We start from the raw sequence: 18,508 nt of genomic DNA, 5'->3' as shown, positions 1-18,508 counted from the left end.
TCGGGGCGCGCCATGCCCGAGCGCCAGCCCCAGCGGCAGCCCCGGCGCCAGCAGAGCTGAGCCGCTTCTTCGGCTGGACGCCGGTGGCCGGGCCCGCTGGACGGCGGCGAGGGCCCCCAGGCGGCGGCCGAGGCGCCCACCAGCCCACCTCCCGGGGCCGCCTGACCCGACGGCAAGCGAGGCGGCGCGCCCGAGCCACCCAGGAGGACGGCGGAGGCGGCGGCGGCGGAGGCGCGCGGTGAGCGCCGGCCGGGAGAAGCGGGCGCAGGCGGAGGGCGACAGGGAAAGGAGGAGGAGGAAGAGGAGGAGGAGGAAGAAGAAGAAGCGGAGGGCAGGTCGGTGCGGCGGCCGGGCCGCGAGGAGGAGGAGGCGGTGGCGGCGGCGGCGGCGAGGAGGAGGAGCCCCCAGTCCGGCCGCGGGGATGATGGTGCACTGTGCGGGCTGCGAGCGGCCCATCCTGGACAGGTTCCTGCTCAACGTCCTCGACCGGGCCTGGCACATCAAGTGCGTCCAGTGCTGCGAGTGTAAATGCAACCTCACCGAGAAGTGCTTCTCCCGCGAAGGCAAGCTCTACTGCAAGAACGATTTCTTCAGGTGAGGAGGGCCCCCCCCCCGATCTCTCCCGCCTCGCCTCGCCTCCCGGGCTCCCTCCCTTCCCACCCATCAACCCGACCTTTGGCGTCCCTTCCCGGCCAGAGTGGGCCCGTGCGCTCCCTTCGGGTCTCCGTGGCACCGCCGCCCCCTGCCTTTTGCCCTTGGGGGCCGATCTTGTTTGCCCACCCACCCCACCCCCGTCCCCTGCTCTTCGGCGCTGACCGGGGGGGGGGCGGCCTTTCCTCTGCCCTCCTTCTGGATTCCACCGAGCCCACTTCTTCCCACCTCCTCTCTCGCCAACACTTCTCCGAGAGGGGCCCCGGAGGCCAGTGCCTTTTCCCAGCACGGCCTGATCCTTCCTGCGTGTTCCCTCGGAAGTGCAGCTGCGGGTTGCAGGATAGATCTCTGGATACACAAAGAGTGGGTCCCAGCGTTAAGAAGCAACTAGAGAAGGCCCGAGGAATCCGTGGAGATCCGGAGAGCCAACTCCCGCGTTAAGTCCGGTTGATTCAATGGGCCCACTCTCGTTGCTGCTTAGCGCTGGATTTCGACCACGGACAGCTTGCAGGCGGAGCAAATTCCATGGGAAAAGGCCGCCGGGCGCTCCGAAGCTGCCATCCGAAACGCCCCAGATATAAACCCGTAAAGATTTTGATTCCGCTGTTATGAAACATGCCTAGGATCGTATGGGGGAAATCTTCCCGTTCAAAAGAAAGAGAGAAAGAAGCATCAAAGTATTTCGCTCTCTTTTATCAGGTTGTTTTCTTTTTCAATTTTTGATTTGGCCAAGGAATACAGATGACAAAATAGAGAAAAAAATGTGGATTCGCCGCCCATCCTCCATCGGCAGGAAAGTGGGATACAAAAAGGGAGTAAAAAAGAAGCACCTCCTAGAAGATTTAATCTGGCTAAAGGAAGTGGAGAAAACTACAGTTTCTCTAGGGTTAAGAGTCCTTTAGAGGGGCTATGGCGAGCTTTCCTGCCCCCTTCATGGACTCCAGTGGGGTTGACCGCTGGCGAAACGCAGATGGAGCTTTGGTATGCAGCCTCCCCTCCCCCCTTTCCAGGGTGCGATCTTCCGACGCACCCGGCCCCATTAATTTGGAAAGTGTACCAAATTAAGGATGGCAACGAAAGTCAGATTGGAATTCATGTAGGCTTGGCCTCTGGGATCTCTCAAAACTCAGGATTCCCTCCTCATTGTATTTTTCTGCAAACCGTGCCTACACACACACACACACACACACACACACACACACACACACACACACACACACACACACACACACACACACACACACACACACACACACACACACACACACCGGGGGTTTAGGTGTCGTCAGGCCAAGCCTCCACCCGTTAATTCATCAGTGGCCTGCACTGATTCCAATGTTATTTCTTCCAAGGAAATATGAGAAGAACAGCCACCTTGTGCTAGGGCAGACAGTGAGAGAAATGCTTGATTTTTTTTCAAGAGTCATGCCAATGAAATAAGAACACCATTTCAAAAATATAGAATTTTGTATACGTATATATAGCTGAGCACTTTATTTAAAAATGAAGTTATTTACTCATTTCATCAAGTTTCAGGATGAATGGGGGAAATTCAGGAAAAGCTTAATGCCAAATAATATTTGTTAGTCCTTAGGGCTTTGCATGACTGTTGTTTTTACACAAAAAAGCACATGTATGCACTCATACCTACGTATGTATAATTACGTACAGGTACGAGTTCATTTTTCAATGACTTTCTGTCTGGAGAAGCACAGGATCATATTTTCCAGATAAAAAAGACTTCCCATTTCAAACAGCCCTGGACCCGACCTGAACATCCAGCCGGGTATCCCGAAGAGTCTTTCTTTACCCAGAAGGGCTTTGCCAGAAATTGGAGAAGAAAAAGGAGCATTTTCTGTCTTAGCTTTGCAAATTGGCCTAAACCAGCCCTCTGGGCTCGACTTTAAGGCCACCCGTATGTTTTTTTGTCTTCCAAAAGGTGGTGGGGGTGGAAATCAACAAGTCAACCCCATTTGAAAATGTAAATCTATCTCTGCCTTTTGTTTTCGGGCTTTAATAGAGGTAAATCACCTGTTTGTTAAGAGGTGAAAATAGCAAGGCGGGGGGAGGGGGGGGGTTGGAGGGAATGAAGTAACTTCAGCTCTGCGGGCATCTGGCTCAAGGCGAAGGCATGTGAATAGATGGGCACTAAGCTTCCTTTGCACATGTAAACGGCCTGAAATGGCCATTCCGAATTCTTGCTTCACCCTCCCGCCCTCCCCCCCCACCCGTGCGTCCCCTTAGAAAATAGGGGAGGGGACCGTCCAAAGGCTTGAACTTTTTTTAAAAATAAGGGACAGATGAGGCTATTATACCCAAGGAGAAGGCTAAATGATTTATGGTTTGTAATGTTTTCACTAAATCAACGTCACTGCGCACCATCCTGGTGGGGAAACCCGCTCGGCAAAAGGGGAGGATGAGAAAGGACCTGGGCCCCTGGCGATAACTTCTCTTTTCTCTGAAGTCCAAACCTGAGGTGCGGGGGGGGGGAGGCAGGGGTAAGATCCACCTGAAACCAGCAGGTGCAGCTCTCCCGTTTTGCTTTTTGCGTGAGCGCCTGGTCTCTCTCTGACTTCCTCCCCTCCGTCCTTTATGGGGCTGAGTGCACGCCGGCATTCCAGACGAGGCTCCCTGTCGTTCATCAGCTTTGACATTTGGGGTGGGGGCGGGTGGGGGCGCCGGAAAGAAACCGTCTGCAGGAAGCCGCTTTAAAAAAAAACAAAAAACCACCTCTTCCTCACACATTTCCCACCTCCCCTCTCTCGCTCCCCAAAATAGGGCGAGATCCCTAGATCTAGCGACCCTCCTCCGTAGCATCTCGGCGCCTGTAGGACCAGTTCTGGATCACACATCACGATGCAAAGAAGGACAAGACAGGGGATGAGGAGGAGGCGGAAGGGGCTTTTCCCAACGGCTCTCCGCCTTGGGCAGGGGATAATGTTGGCACAGAATCCTGCGCAAATCCAAAGCAGGAGTAACCCCATTCAGATCTTTATTGGAGAGCCCTGGGAGAGGCTGTTCGGGGGGGGGGGGGCAGAAAAGACATGGCACAGCAGCGCATGCCAACTCACGCGCGATGCTGGGCCTCTTCGCTCAGGAAAGAGGGTGGGAAGGGATTCAAAAGGCCACGCAGGGGCTGCTGAAAGGGTCTCGCCTCCCCGCGTCTTCCTTTCTCGGGCCCTCTGTCCTCACCCGCGTTTATTTGTCTGTTCCTTTCCGGTCCCTGCCCTCCCCCAACCCCCCCCAACCCCCCCAACCCGATCTTGTCCAGGAGGTTTGGGACCAAATGCGCCGGCTGCGCGCAGGGCATCTCGCCCTCGGACCTGGTGCGGAAAGCGCGCAGCAAAGTGTTCCACCTGAACTGTTTCACCTGCATGGTGTGTAACAAGCAGCTCTCGACGGGCGAGGAACTGTACATCATCGACGAGAACAAGTTCGTCTGCAAGGACGATTACTTGAGCTCGGCCAGCTTGAAAGAAGGCAGCCTCAACTCAGGTAAGCCGCCTTTTTTCTCCCCCCCCCTCCCTCTTCCCCTCTGCCGCCTCCAGGCCAGCCTCGACATCTCCCCCCACCCCGGCTCTGCCATTAGGCAGAGGGAGGGAGTGGCCTTGGAGAGGTGGCGAGGAGGAGCGTGATCAAGGCAAAGAGATGTCGAAGGAAACGTGGGTGTGCGTGTGGGTGTTCCTACAGCCACCGAAGGGCCATTTCTGCCTTCCTTGTCAAAATAAGGGCCTTGGGAGAAGAGGTGCCATTGGTGGCTGGTCCTCAAGCGGCGAAATGTCTCGGGTGGCCCTCAGGGTGCCCTCTTCTTCCGTTACGTCTGGGCTAAAACAAAAGACTTGAGCTTCCCCCTTCAAGGAAGAACGAGGAGGCCTTGGCCACGATATCCGAGGATGAGCCTTCGTGAGTTTGCTGCTCCCCTGCAGAATCATCAGCCCACATTTAGTTGGAAACAAAACTCATGTAAAAGGCAGCTCTCCCCTAGCCCACCCCTGCTTCTTCTGCCACCGAGGAGTCAAGTGGAGGACTGTTGTGCTTTGTGTTTCAAAGGACAATCCGGAGTGGAACGATTCTGATTCATTTCTGTTTCCAGAAATATGGCCTTCCTTAGGTGGGGGCCGGGCATTCGGGACTCCAGAGTGTGGTGTGGACACATTCATTCCATCGCTTTCCCCGGTCCGTTGGGCACAGGGCAGATCTGGGCCCTCGGGACCCCTGCAGTCTCGATGCAGGCCGTGGGGAGCGGAAGGCGAGGAAGCGGGGCGGGGGGGGGACAGGAGAGCCCCCTTGAGCCCTGGGAGAAGAAAAGGTGGCTTCCCCAGATTGGGGATGGCCCTTTCTTTGGGTTGTGGGGGGAGGTGGGACCTGTCCGCTCAGGAAAGAAGGGCACAGCATGAATCGCGGGGTGGGGTGGGGGGCAGGGACTTAAGAAGGAAGGGAGGCGGATAAGAAGGGTTAGTTCCCCCCCCCCACTTACTAGCCCACGCCTGGTTAAGGACCAAGTGGTTTGGGGTCATCAGCACTCTGCATAGCCCTGATCTTTTCCTTCTCTTCCCTTGCCACCTTCTCGACGAGAGGGGAGGACATTTGGAAGCTACCCTGGACAACAAGAAACCCCCCCCTCCTCCTCTTTTGCCCATCGCCTGCGAGGGAGGTGGCTTTGCTCCCCTGCAGCCCTTGCGAGGCGATATCTGCCAGGCCACTCGCCTCGTCGCTGGCCCAGTCCAGGTCTAAAATACCACCTCCAACCCCCCCCCCCCCGCCTCCTCAAGCCTTTTTCTTTTTTCCTAACCATTAGTGGATCGGGTCGCCGAGTCCAGCTCCCCCTCCCCGCCCGCAGCGGACTCAAACAATGCACGCGCGGGGGGGGGGTTACGCCTGGGCCCCGAGTGTTCAGAAGTAAATTGTTCTTTCGCACCAGGCTTATTTCGGTTTCCCCCACCCGGCCGGAAAGATTCTTTACGGGCAGCAGACGCGCCAAAGTCCCACGGAATCCAATGGGTTCCCCCCCCTTCCAGGGCCCAGCTAATGGGGTGGGGGTGCACTCTTGAGGATGACGGCCTGTTCTGTTTGCGGGGAAGCGGAATGGAAACGCCCGCACCGCGAGCAAACCAGGGAGAGAGGCCGCTAAAGGATGCGCTCCCTGAAAGCGGGGAAGGGGGTCTCTCCCTCGGCTGGGGGAGAGCAGGCGAGACTCTTAAGGAGGGCTGGAATCCCCGGACTACTTGGCCGCCACAGAGGCTTGCCTTTCCCGAGCGAACCCTCCTTTCCGTCACAAGGCGTTTCACTCCGGTTCCCGCGGATCCTTCTTCCGCGGGGAGCGCGTCTTGGACCAGGGTCTCCAAATCTTCCCCTTTTCCCTCTTCAGAGAGGCGCCGGGAAGGATTCTGCCCTGGCCTCCTCCCCTTCTACTAACGCTGCCCTCCCTCTTGAAGATCTGGCTGGCCCAAGCCTTGCCTCTGGTTCGGAACCTCCCAGCGGATCCTCGGAAAAATCCTTTCGCAGAGGAAAGGGCGGAGGGGCCGCGGGGGGGGGGCCGCCGCTGGTCGTCCGTTTTCTTCTCCGCTTGCCGACGGCTTTATTTGTTTGTGTGATTCATTAATGAATCAATTAATCGATTACGATTGCCATCCTGCTTTGTGCTCCTCGGGGCTGGTTGTGTTCTCACCTCCTGCCTTTCATCCCCGATCCGTCTGAATATTTATGGCGAGGGAAGCCGAGGGCGGCTGGTTTTTCATGATAGCAGGATTTACGGCGTCCTTGGTGAGATGCCCTGGGAGAACCGGAGGGGGGGGGGGCTCGGCTTCTGCCCCAGGTCTCCTGAGGGAGGGTGGCTGATACCCTCTCACGCAAAAAAAGGAGGAGGAGGGAGGGAGGGAGGTTAGCTGGGGGGGGGGGTGCCAGGATTCGCTGTGACACGCCATCACCTCGATTCCAGCCTCCCAGCCTCGGGCGACACTCATGGTTTTTTTGAGGTGTCTGAGATGCTTAAGGAGGAGGGCTCACGATGGCTTCTCTCCCCCCACGAGGTTCCATGGCCCAGTAGGTCTTGAACTCAGGCCCCTCTCATCTGGCACTGTACCCACCCACCCTCATTACCTGTCCAGGGTCTTCCTCAGGGTCCCTCTTTAAAAGATGATGGCAGGATGGTGGGCTTCCTTCCCAACGGGATGAGGACGGAAGGCCTACTGCCTGCAGTTGGGGGAGGGCTCTGGATGCCCCCACCACCCTGGGGTGTGTCCAGGAGCCCAACCTTGAGGAACACAAGATTTTTGTGACCCTCTTTCCACCACCCCCTTGGCTGAAAAACAAACGCTGGGCATGCCAACCCGCGGTGCTCCTCTTTCTCTTTCCCCCCCCTCTCCCCACTCCCCAAAGTGACCGCCCCTCTCCCTTTTTCCCTCGACAGTGTCCTCCTGTACCGACCGAAGTTTATCTCCGGACATCCAGGACCCGATGCAGGACGATCCGAAGGAAACGGACCATTCCACTTCCTCAGACAAAGAGACCACCAATAACGAGAACGAGGAGCAAAACTCTGGGACCAAGAGGAGGGGGCCCCGGACCACCATTAAGGCCAAGCAACTGGAGACCCTGAAAGCCGCTTTCGCCGCCACCCCGAAGCCCACCAGGCACATCCGGGAGCAGCTGGCGCAAGAGACCGGCCTCAACATGAGAGTCATCCAGGTAAGGTGAACTTCCCCTGCCTCCAAGTCTAAGCTTCTGGAGGCCCCATTTGCTGCTAGGCAATAGGGGGGGCGTGCTTGTTTAGGGTGCTTCGTTGCCCCCCACCCACACCCACCCTGGCCGGCCACGGATGACCTTTTGGAATGGGCTCTTCCCACCCCCACTCCTCCCCTGCCCAAAGGTGGGCAGCGCTCGCCTGCGTGACCCAGACTGCGTGGCATCCCCTCGACGTGGCCACCAGGAAGGATTCCCTTGCGCTGTGACGTCATCTGGCCTGGGAAGAATGGTTCTTTGAAAGAAACAGCACTCCCCCCCCCCCCCAGGACCTTGGAGTCAAAAAGCCAGACAACCTGCAGAGAAACCGGGGGTCTACAGAAACCACAATCCGACCACCACCACCACCACCACGGTGAATCCAGCCATGGAAATTTGCTTCTTTCCAGAAGGATTTTTATTCCCAATGATTCTTTTTTTCTTCTTCGTTTGCTATAAAATATTTTGGGAACTGATATTTCAACTTTGGACTTGAAAGTGGAATATTAGGATTCTGCATTAATGAAGATGCAAATCCGGGTGAGAAGTAGATTTATTAACCTTCAGAGGAGGAAGAAGCACATGGTACCCAACCGAATAAGGGACACCATTGCCTGGTGGAAGAGATTAGCTTTTTCTTCATCCACAGGATGCGATGCATCGGTTTAGGTCCCCACCCGGCCCACTTTCCTACCTCGAAACAAGCTATCAAGCTTTGCCCTGTGAGATGCAGTGGCAGCTTCTGTCTCTATTTGAACATCTGTTCCAAAACTGGGAGTTAGATGACCTCCCCAAGCCCTTAAATTCCAGTGTTTACACTTTATGATGTAACCAAAAAAGAAAAAGAAAAGTAGCATGCCCTCCTAAACATGAGATTGGGCAGGTTTTTACCCAGAAGTAAATCTTATTCATTTCCACAGGTTTGGCTCTAAGGAAATGATGCATGGAACTGTAGTTTTACACCTCCCCGTTTTATTGAGACTTGCCAAGTAGTAAGACCTCATGATTTCAGTGAGACTTTCTGTCAGCCCTAGTCTCGACTCTGCACAGGGACTTTCTCCAGGGTAACGATCCAAACCAAGCGAAATCGTGTTGTCTTCAACAGGAAGTGAAGCAGAGTGTTTTACTCCTTTGATATAGAGGTGTATGGTGGTTAGGCTACAATCTGGGGCATGTCTGGCCTCAGTAATCCTTAATAAAATCAGTACGACTTTCTTGCAAGTAAGCATGAGTAGACTTGCAATGTGATTAAGGCACTTGTTCCTTTCTTTATTTATTAAAGTATTTCTAATCCATCCTATATCAGTACGTTTTAGACTAGACAATCAATAACATCAGCTTAAAATGATCTAAAAAGACACAAACTCTTTAAAATGATCCGGAATGTGTGAAAGCATTAAAAACATTTTAATGCGTTTATCACTTAAGGTGTTCAGAACAGTATTAGGAAATACATTGGTGTTGTCTTTTAACCATATTTTTCACTGCCACTACCCATGCAAAGAGCAGGTCCTTATCAAAATCTTCCTGTTATAGTTTTCCAGAGGAATAAAATAAAATAACCAAGGATTAATTAAGGATTTGATCCAGGCCTCACATCTTACTACAGTATTTCTATGATTCCTCCAAAATAAATGTCCTGGAAGTGAATGTGGCTTACTCCCAAGTAAGAACCGCAGCTGCCCAGATCAGCCCTCTGCATGTCCAAGCTCAGTGCAGTCCTAGCCATGTTTACTCTGAAGTGAGTCTTATTGTGTTCAGTGATGTGTACTAATCGCTACCTTCGTACAGGATATCAACAGCCTCAGTGGGACTGACTTCTGAGTAGACATATCTTAGATGGCACCATCCATCACGTATAGATCCATCAGCATGCTACTGATGGTGGTGCTGATAGTCTGGATCTACGCCCAGCCTTTCAGAAAATGTTCTTCTCTCTGCCCAACTAAATAAATAGGTATATTACCCACAATAAAAGAAGACCATACCTTTTAATAGGAGAACCAGAAAGAAACAATTTCATATGCCAAGGCACTAATTATATACAGTATACATATTTATTGTACATTTTTGCCAGCCTTACAGCCAGAGTTCTGTGGATGGCACATTTAAAAGACAATAAAACAATGGCGACAGAGAGCAAAAATAGAAAACTACCATAAACCTAACAGCAAAGGAAGGAAAAACACCACACTGGATTGATTGATTGATTGATTGATTGATTGATTGATTGATTGATTGATTTGTTCGATTTATATCCCGCCCATCTGGTATGTTCTACCACTCTGGGCGGCTTGAATATTGAATATTGCCTGCAAATCCAAGGTAAACCAACAGCAGGATAGGAGTGCAAAGATCTAAAACCACCAAAACAATTTTAATATGCCCAGGATTTAGCTGTAGGAAGGTTGAGAGATGCAGAAATCCATCACTATCCCAGCCTCCTACCCCACCCCCATCCCCAAGCACTGTCATTCCTCCAGATTTTGGCTGTATGGTGTGATTTTTTTTTTATGGTGGTCATATATAAATTCTAAATTTAGGATCAGGCTAGAAACCAGACTCATCCAAAAGACAAGGATATGCTCAGAGGGCATGTTGGCAAGGGCCGATTTTGGGTGCGAAATCTAGAGACCCTGAGCATCTTTTTGGCAGCATCTGGGAAGAAGTCAAGAGGAGCTGGACAGGATGAAGCCATCTGGAGCCTAGGGAGACCAAGCGGTTGTCTGACTTCACCATCCAGTCTGGGGTGGTTTCCCTAACCAGCCCCCAAAGCCACAAAGCTACAGAGGTGCTTCCTTGCTTCAGATAACTACTTCCGATCTTTCTCTCACCCTGAGTAGACCTATGGAATTCAGTGGGACTGGATCGTTATCAAGAAAGTTAGTCCATTTGTTTTAGTAGATCTGCTCTAAATTACAACAAAAAATGGATTAATCTGAAAAAGACACACCTTTTTCCTGGAGAGGAAGCACAGGAGAGGAAGAAGTGGAAAGAGAGGCGACCCTCAACCCTTCTGGCAAGAATACCGGTCAGGATGGGCCCTTTTTTAAGGGTTAGGAAGACAGTGTCAGCTCTACCATTGGGTAGAGTGTGGCATTGCGTATAGCAGCAGATTAGAGTGCAACGGAAAAAAAACAGCAATTTATTCATCATTTGCTTTCTTATTTTTTTAATCTGTTCTCCATTTATTTATTTTTATTGGCAGGGAGGAGGAGAGGCCCCTGTGGGATTTTTCTGCCTCTTGTCCGCAAGCACTGAGAGGTTGTGTGGTGTAGTGGACAGAGTGAGGGACTAGGGCTCTTGGTTCAAAACCTGGTTGGGAAAACCTCTCCTTAAATAGCTCGCCTACTTTGGAATCCCTGTCAGGGTCTCTGTGAAGTCCGATGCGACTTGATGGCGCCCAACCACCCCGACGTGGCTCATTTTTGGGTCGGTTTTGTGCCTCCAGGGGGGCAGTTTGCTGCTTAACTGCCTTGAGGCTGGACCTATAGTTCCTTTGCTTGCTTTTTGCCCAGGGCGCTTTGCCGACGTTACTCTCGGCTTCTCCCAGTCCAGCCCTAACTCGGCCCCCAGAAGGCAAACCAACCTGGAAGGGAAAGTTGTTTCTCTTCTCTCCCCGATGGCCTCGGCCTCATCCGCCCGATTTTCACTGGGAAAGCCTGAGCGATCCGGACCTCGTGCTTTCTTTTGCCTCTGGGAAGGAGCAACCCTCGGGATCCCCGGGGGGCCCGCCGAGGAAGGCAAAGGGGCTGCTTTCGCCAACCCCACTCCCCCTGCTGCTTGGCTCCCCCCACCCAAAAAAAGAGAAGCCCAGCAGACACCCTTGGGATTATTTGGGCGTGAATCCGAGTTAAGGCCGGCGAAAGGGAGTCCGCGCACGGTGGGGCTGGGGGTGGCGATTCTAGGTACCTCCGGAATTCGGGGCGGGAGGCCTAGTGGTTTCGGGCGGGGTGGTTTCCCCCCATGTGGTTGCCCTACCCTTGCCGTTCCTCTGGCACGCCTTGCTTCCGGAGAACAATCCGGAGGCTCAGCTGGGACAAGGAGGAGGAGGAGGAGGAGGAGAGGGGCGCTCCCGGGACCCAGCGCCATCCTTTCCCTCCTGTGCTCAGCCACCGATTATCCCGCCCCGCTTCGAAACAGCGCCTGGCCGGGAAGGCTGACCCAAGGGAGCTGGGGGCGGGCGGGTGCCCCCCCACACACAGGCCCCTTCCGGCCCAGCAGTCTCCCTATGGGGATCGGAGGAGAAGGGAGTCGCGGGCTGGCTCGTGTGGGGAACCTCAGGATCGAGGCCCTCCGGCAAACGCCCTTCGCTGTTGAGCCAATTCCTCCCCCCCCCCCCAGCAAGTTTCCCCAAGGAATAGCTCCTTAATTCTCTCTCCAGGCCAGGTTTGGTCTCTAGCGAATCCCGGGACCTCTTTCTTTTTTCGTCCTTGTTTTAATGGAACTAGAATTTTCAAGCGGGGGGGGGGGGCTCTTGGAGAAACCAGCGGCCAAAACTGCGGAAGCAGAACCAGCCACGGTGCGCGGTGCTCCTCTCGCCCCCCCCCCGCCGCCGCCGCCGCCGCCGCCGCCGCCTTCTCTGCCTCCCCCAGCCGCCGCCCCGCCCCCGCCAACGCTTTCTCCCTCTCTCAAGAGGCGGGAGGGGCAGCCTAGCAGGAGCGCCTCATCCTAACCTCTCTCTCTCTCTCCCTCCCTCCCTTTCCCCCTCCACCCCACCCCACCCCACCCCTCTCCCGCAGGTGTGGTTTCAGAACCGGCGGTCCAAAGAGCGGCGGATGAAACAGCTGAGCGCCTTGGGCGCCCGGAGGCACGCGTTCTTCAGGAGTCCTCGGCGCATGCGTCCTCTGGGGGGCCGGCTGGACGAGTCCGAAATGCTGGGCTCCACCCCTTACACTTATTACGGAGGTAAGAGGGGTTTTGGGGGGGGAGAGAAAGGGGGGAGCAAGCAGCCTCTTGCCTGCCGCCGGTCGAGTCCTTCGGCTGCCTTCCATTCCTTCGCTGGGCCTTTCATTCGCTCTTTCGCTCACTCTCGCTTTCTCGTTCTCCCTTTCACTTTCACTTTCCCTTTGACTTTTTCATTCCCTCTCCCTTTCTCGGGCTCTGCTTCCTTTCTTCCCGTGCTTTTGACACACACTCTCATTCTCATTCTCATTCTCTCTCTCTTTCCGATTCCGCCCGCCCGCTCGCTCCTGTCCAAGACCTGCTCAGGTCGAGCAAGCCCCAGGCGGGGTTCCCTTCCTGAGTCCAGCCATCCCGCCTTCTTTCTCTCCCCCCCCCCCTCTTTCCTCGCTGCCTTCCGCTTTCCCCGGCTTTTATTGTATTTCCCGAAGAGTCTTGTTTTCTCGGGATTTGACGTCCGAAGAAGGATAGCCAGGGTGTCATTATTTTAGCTTCTAGGGAGAGGTCGGGATCCGTTTGACCTGCCTCTTGCCTCCTTGCCTTGTTGGCCCCCAAAAGTATCAGCAAAGCGGAGGGGTCTGGCTCGCCTCCCTCTGTGGGCTGGGAATTGTGCCCTAGGAGGGCGGGCGGGGGGTTATTTCCACCTTCTTTTACTTACCCCCTTCCCTGCCCTCCCCTCTTTATCCATCCATCCCTGCTTTTTCTTTCTTTCTTTCTTTCTTTCTTTCTTTCTTTCTTTCTTTCTTTCTTTCTTTCTTTCTTTCTTTCTTTCTTTCTTTCTTTCCTTCTTTCCTTCTTTCCTTCTTTCCTTCTTTCTTTCTTTCTTTCTTTCTCTCTCTCACTCTCTCACTCTCTCTCCCAGAGGGCTTTCCCGACCCTCGACGGGGACGGCTCCCCGCTCCGGCCTCGCCCCTCCTGGACCTCGTGAGGGCCTTTGTGCCGGAGAGTCCGGCGGGGTCCGAGCCGGAGGACCGGCCCCTTCGTCGAGCCCCCCCCCCCGCCGCCGCCTTGTGCCGGGGAGAACAAAGCCCCATCTGGCCCGCTTTTGTACCCCTTTGAGCCGGCATTTGTTCCAATGACGGCCGAACCATCGGCGAGGCCGGCGGCCGCGAGCGGGGCCTGGTCGGGGCGCGCCGGTGGCGACCTGGGTTCCCCCCCCCATCTGGGTCCCTCCAGAGGACCCCCCAAGCGAAGCCTCCCGGGCCCACCGTCTCCTGGAGCCGTCTCCGGGAGGGGTCTCCCCATTCGTAACGAGGGTCACCTTCGTGGGGAGAGGAGGGCCTCCTTAAAAGAGAGAGAGAGAGTCCCCTTTCTCCGGCATGCGTTTCTATGTTTCCCGTGCAGCCTTCCTCCTAAATCCAGGACCTAAGGGAGGCCAGACATTTTAACATCTCCCTGGCAATATTTTGTGTGCCTGAGAGAGAGATTGTTACACAGCTTGGTACTCAGGATTAAGCACGCAGCCCCGACCGCGTCTAGTTGACTCAGAGGGCACTACACGGAATCCAGTAGGATTTCCTTCCTGGCTGCGATCCAGCACCCACTGCCCTGAGAAGTCCCGTTCATTTTATGACGGTTCTCTATGTCCCTCCCACCTGCCAAACTCCTCATTTCCTTAATAACCCACCGGGTGGCCGCGATCCTAGGCAAACCAAATTGGGGAGTAACTTCCATGGAAATCAGTAGAAGCTCTTCTCCTGTAAGGGTTTGGCTCTTTCTTTTTGCAATCCTAAATGGCAGCCCGTTTTTCTGGGGCTGCAGAGGTTACGATTCCAATTTCAGGAGGTTCTTCTGACCAGAAACCTCCACTAAAAGCAGGGAGGCCTACCTCCGAGTAGACATGTGCTGAGCGCAGAGAATGAAAAAGAGACAACACCCTAGAAACCAATCTTGTTTTGCTGTTGTGGGTTCTAGCTAATTTGAGGACAGTTTCCACTATCAGATTTGGGGAAATGAAAACCTACAATTAAGCAGAACAGACTTGATGGGGGGAAAAAATCTTACTGGACACAAGCTGCAATTCTAAATGCTGGACACAATGGGCTTTCCTGTGAATGTACACAATATATAATTTAATTGCTAGACCTAGGAATTGCAAAAGTGCTCTTAATCATTTACCTGGGAGTAAGCCCCTACCAGCTCTGACAGATGTTAAAGGAGACCTGTTCCATACAGATCCCTGCTCATGTAATTATTTCCCGTTTATGTGTAGAAGGTCGGAACTGAAGGCCTCCCCTTTAATCCGAGTTGTGAATCAATCCAGAGGTTTGCTGATCTTCTGCCTTTTTATTTTCTGCCATTTCTATCGCATTCCCCTTAAACTACAAAGGTGGATAAATGGCCAGCTGGGTGCCAAATTATTTTATAGGTAATTTTAGCCATCAGATTGAATCCTGAAATGGGGAAAAAATTAATTTTAGCCATCAGATTGAATCCTAAAATGGGGAAAAAATTAAGGTGTGGATTTTTCCTGTAAAACAAAATAAAAAAAGAAGATAGAAGGGGGAATGGGGGAAAGGAACTTGCTGTACCTTTGTAGCCCTTGTTATTTAAAAAAAAGCCAACGAGTGAGTGAGCAGAGAGAGAGGCCAGGGTGTACCTTTAATTGAATTAATATATCCTCCCTACAGGAAAGGTAGAGGAGGGGGGTGCTTTCTTGCATCTCCCCGGTTTAAAGAGATCACTGCAGCCCTTCAGCCCGGCCTCCCCACTTTCTGAATCCAAATATTCAGCCAGATCCCAAGCATAGTGGACTCTGCATGAAGCCTCATTGAGGTCAAGAGGTTCCCCATCCCCACTAGTAAATACGTTCAAAGCTGCTCCGGGGCCGCCTCTCTAGCGTCGGATCTAAGCCGCTGGTTTCCGGAGATTAAAAACTTGGATTTAATCCTTCTCTCTCTCTCTCTCTCCCTCTCCCATTCTTTTTCTTTCTGTCATTTTTCCTGCACGCATTTTTGTCCATGTTTGAGAGGAGGGACAAAGTGCAGGAAAGACAGTCTTTGCGGGGGGGTGGTGGCTGCAGAAGCAAAATTTTAAAAAGTCCGCACCGCTGGGGTTTGCGTGTGGAGGCAGAACTGAAGTCCCATGGAGAGCAGCGAAGGGCGGGTGGGCCTAGGCTCGACCCTGCCCGGGGTGATGGAAATTGTAGTCCAGCCTCTCTGACGGAGAGCACAGGCGGAAACGAGGTTCCCTCTGCTTCCCCGCTTGAAAGAGCTGCAGGAATATGTCACCTACTCGACGGGATTCCGTGTTCAGAGTGGCGGGAGGCAGAGTTGGAGAAGGGGGCCGTTTAATAGGCTTGTATTGCTTACATGCATCCAGATGAGCCTCTCCTTTGTCTGGACAGGGAGCATTTCTTTAGGGGAAATATGTATAGGTCTTTTTTGTGTGTGGTTGATGGAGAGATTTGAATTTACTACCATTTCTGTGCTTGCTGATGCAAAGAGAACAAGTCCCCCCCCACACACACACCTCTTTGGGCTGCGATCCTGTACACACCCTTACCTCTGTGCTGCCTGGGAGGGCCTCCTTATAAGTAAGCGTGCCATAGGGTTGCCTTCTCACTATCGGTGGAGGACAATGACTGGGAACTTTGACGTGGTGGTAAATTCTGAAGGGCAGAGGTCAGGCATCCATGTTGACCCTTGACCCTGAGAAGAGTCCCAAGTCATGGCATGATGTGAATCCATAGGCAGCTAATTTCTCTCCATCAGGAGCAGGTCTTTTGTCAAGCTAATGAGTCTAGATGGCATCTTGAAGACCAAGCTAAGAAGCGAATCCTTGTCATTAGATAATGGCTTCTGAAAAACTCCCTTCCGACAGAAATACGACCTCAGAGAGTCATGTATGTTTAGCCTGGAGATGGGAACACTGAGGAAGGATATATAATGCTTTTAATATTGAAAGGACTGCCCCGTGGAAGGTGGAGCATATTTTCTTTGGCTCCAGAGTGCATGACTGAATCAATGGGTTGAAATCAAAGGAAAGGAAATTTCGACTAAACCTTAGGCAGAACTTCCCGAGAGTAAGAGCTGTTCTCATAAACGGTCTCTCCGGAGGCTTTTACACAGATGTTGGATGGTCCTCGGTCAGAGATGCCCCAGATGTGGCTTTCCACCCACCCCACCCCACCCCACCCCCGAGCCTGGGATCGGGCCCTTGTGGTCCTGGGACAGCGGGAGAGTCTACAGGGAAGAAGGGGAACCCGGGGGAGAGATTCAGATCTTCTCTCCTAGCGCAGCCCCGTCCTTTCTCCTGAGTCGCAAAGGCGTTGTGCCGGACCTTTCCGGCTTGAGATCCTGGGAGTTCTGGTGCGAGACCCGAATGCCCCCAAGCGCTGCTCTCTGCCCACGGGTGGCGCAGGGCGCTCCTCCGCTTTTGGGTTGCGCGGGCTTGCCTCCATCCTTCCCCGGGTTGGGAGCGGGGAGGGCGGGGAAGGGGAGGGCTTTCTCCCGGAGGGGGCCCCGCTCCTGCTGCGGACGCTCTGCTCCCCGGGCGACTCACGCCGGCTGCTCTTTCCTCCCTCCGCAGATTACCAGGGCGACTACTACGGCCCGGGGGGCAACTACGACTTCTTCCCGCACGGCCCCCCCTCGCAGGCCCAGTCGCCGGCCGACTCCGGCTACATCCCGACCTCGGGCGCCGGCTCGACCCCGCTCGGCCCGCTGGAGCCGCCGCTGCCCGGGCACCACGCTTCCGAGAACCAAAGGTACACGGATATGATCTCGCACCCCGACACGCCCAGCCCGGAGCCCGGCCTGCCCGGCGCCCTGCACCCCATCCCGGGGGAAGTCTTCAGCGGGGGGCCCAGCCCGCCCTTCTCCATCTCCGGCTACAACGGGCCCCTCTCGCACCCCAGCCAGGAGCTCAACGAGACGGCCGTGTGGTAGGGCGCGGGACACCCCCCCACCCGCACCCACACCCCACCCCCGGCGGAGGGGGCGCGCACACACGAGTGAGTGAGAGAGAGAGAGAGAGAGAGAGACCCGCACACACAGCAACGCGCACAGACGACGCTCGGACCAAGCCTTCCTCCAACCTTCCTCCCGGCCGCTCCGTCGGGGGCCCGAACCTCCAGTACCAAAAGCGCCACCGTGATGCCAAGCCGCGCCTCGCCAGACCTCCTTCCTTCGGGGCCGCTCCGGGAACCACGCGTGGACACACACACACCTCTACACACACATCTACACACACACACACACACACCGCCCCGAAGGGGCTCCGCGGGGACCTTTAAGGCAGCGCCTGTCGTCCTCCCCCCCCCTCCGCCAGCCCGCCCGCCAGCCCGCCGGGGTTTCGGGCCCGCCTCGTTCCTCTCGCAGCGAATCTCCGGGGTTCGCGAACTCCTTGGACCAAAACTGGACTCGTCTGTTCCACGGACTTGAACGATGCGAGCAGGGGAAGTGGGGGGGGGGAAGAAAGCGGCCCCCCTCCCCAATCCAGGACTGCATCTTGGTTTTTGCTTTGCTTTGTTTTGATTTGATTTGGGCTTTTGTTTCGTTTCCTAAATCAGAAAAAAGAGAGAGAGAAAGAGCGTGTGAGAGGGAGCGAGAACCGATTTATTTTAATTCGAAGGCTTGTTTTGTGTGTGTGTTCGGCGGCGGCGAGGGGACTCGGGAAGAAGGAATATTTCGTTGGTGACACGTCGCCCCCTGGTGGTAAGTGCTGGATCGACTTGCAAGGACTAATTTAACTTTGTTCGGAGGGAGTTGGGGAGGGATCCTTCGTTCGTTCGTTTGTTTGTTTGGTTTGGTTTATTATAATTATTATAATTATTAATATAATTATATCATTATTATTATTATTATTATTATTTGGGTGGTAATATAACCACATCTACCAATAAAACAAAGGAAAATTTGGGATATTGCTAGCGAATCCAGTCCAAACCTTTCCCTGGAGGCTTCACATGCTTAAGGATGTATTATAGTTTTTTGCTCCTAGTTTCTTTATTTTGTATAAAGAAGAAACAAATAAAGTATGTTTTTGTGTTTATTGATTATTTATTGCATCTAAGTCATCAGAAGTGTCTTGTCTCCGAGCAGGAATTAGGGAGGGAATTAATTTGCACCAACAATTTAGAAAGCAATAATGGAAAGTGGGGTGCCCTGTCTACATTTTCAATTGGTTTGAATATTTATGCTGGGAAAAAATAGCTTTGGACTTCAGCTAAGTAGGACATTGCAGTGGCTTTCAAGGATTTTAAAAAGATGTCAGGACAGAGAGTCCTTTGGGA

The 18,508-nt window shown here is 53.8% G+C and overlaps 1 protein-coding gene across 1 annotated transcript; it reads left to right on the top strand.

The window, feature by feature from the left end:
* Window positions 1–340: 340 nt before the first annotated feature.
* On the top strand, window positions 341–18,283 carry LHX5 (LIM homeobox 5). The gene is made up of 5 exons (XM_020807343.3): window positions 341–594; window positions 3,923–4,146; window positions 7,061–7,338; window positions 12,114–12,279; window positions 16,804–18,283. Exons 1-5 carry the CDS (start codon window positions 422–424, stop codon window positions 17,160–17,162), a joined length of 1,200 nt encoding a protein of 399 aa, XP_020663002.2. The 5' UTR covers window positions 341–421; the 3' UTR covers window positions 17,163–18,283.
* Window positions 18,284–18,508: the final 225 nt, after the last annotated feature.

The sequence above is a fragment of the Pogona vitticeps genome, chromosome 14, assembly GCF_051106095.1.
Source record: "Pogona vitticeps strain Pit_001003342236 chromosome 14, PviZW2.1, whole genome shotgun sequence".
NCBI classification, from domain to species: Eukaryota; Metazoa; Chordata; class Lepidosauria; order Squamata; family Agamidae; genus Pogona; species Pogona vitticeps.
Note: the sequence above shows the minus strand (reverse complement) of the source record. Positions and strands in the feature narration are given on the sequence as shown.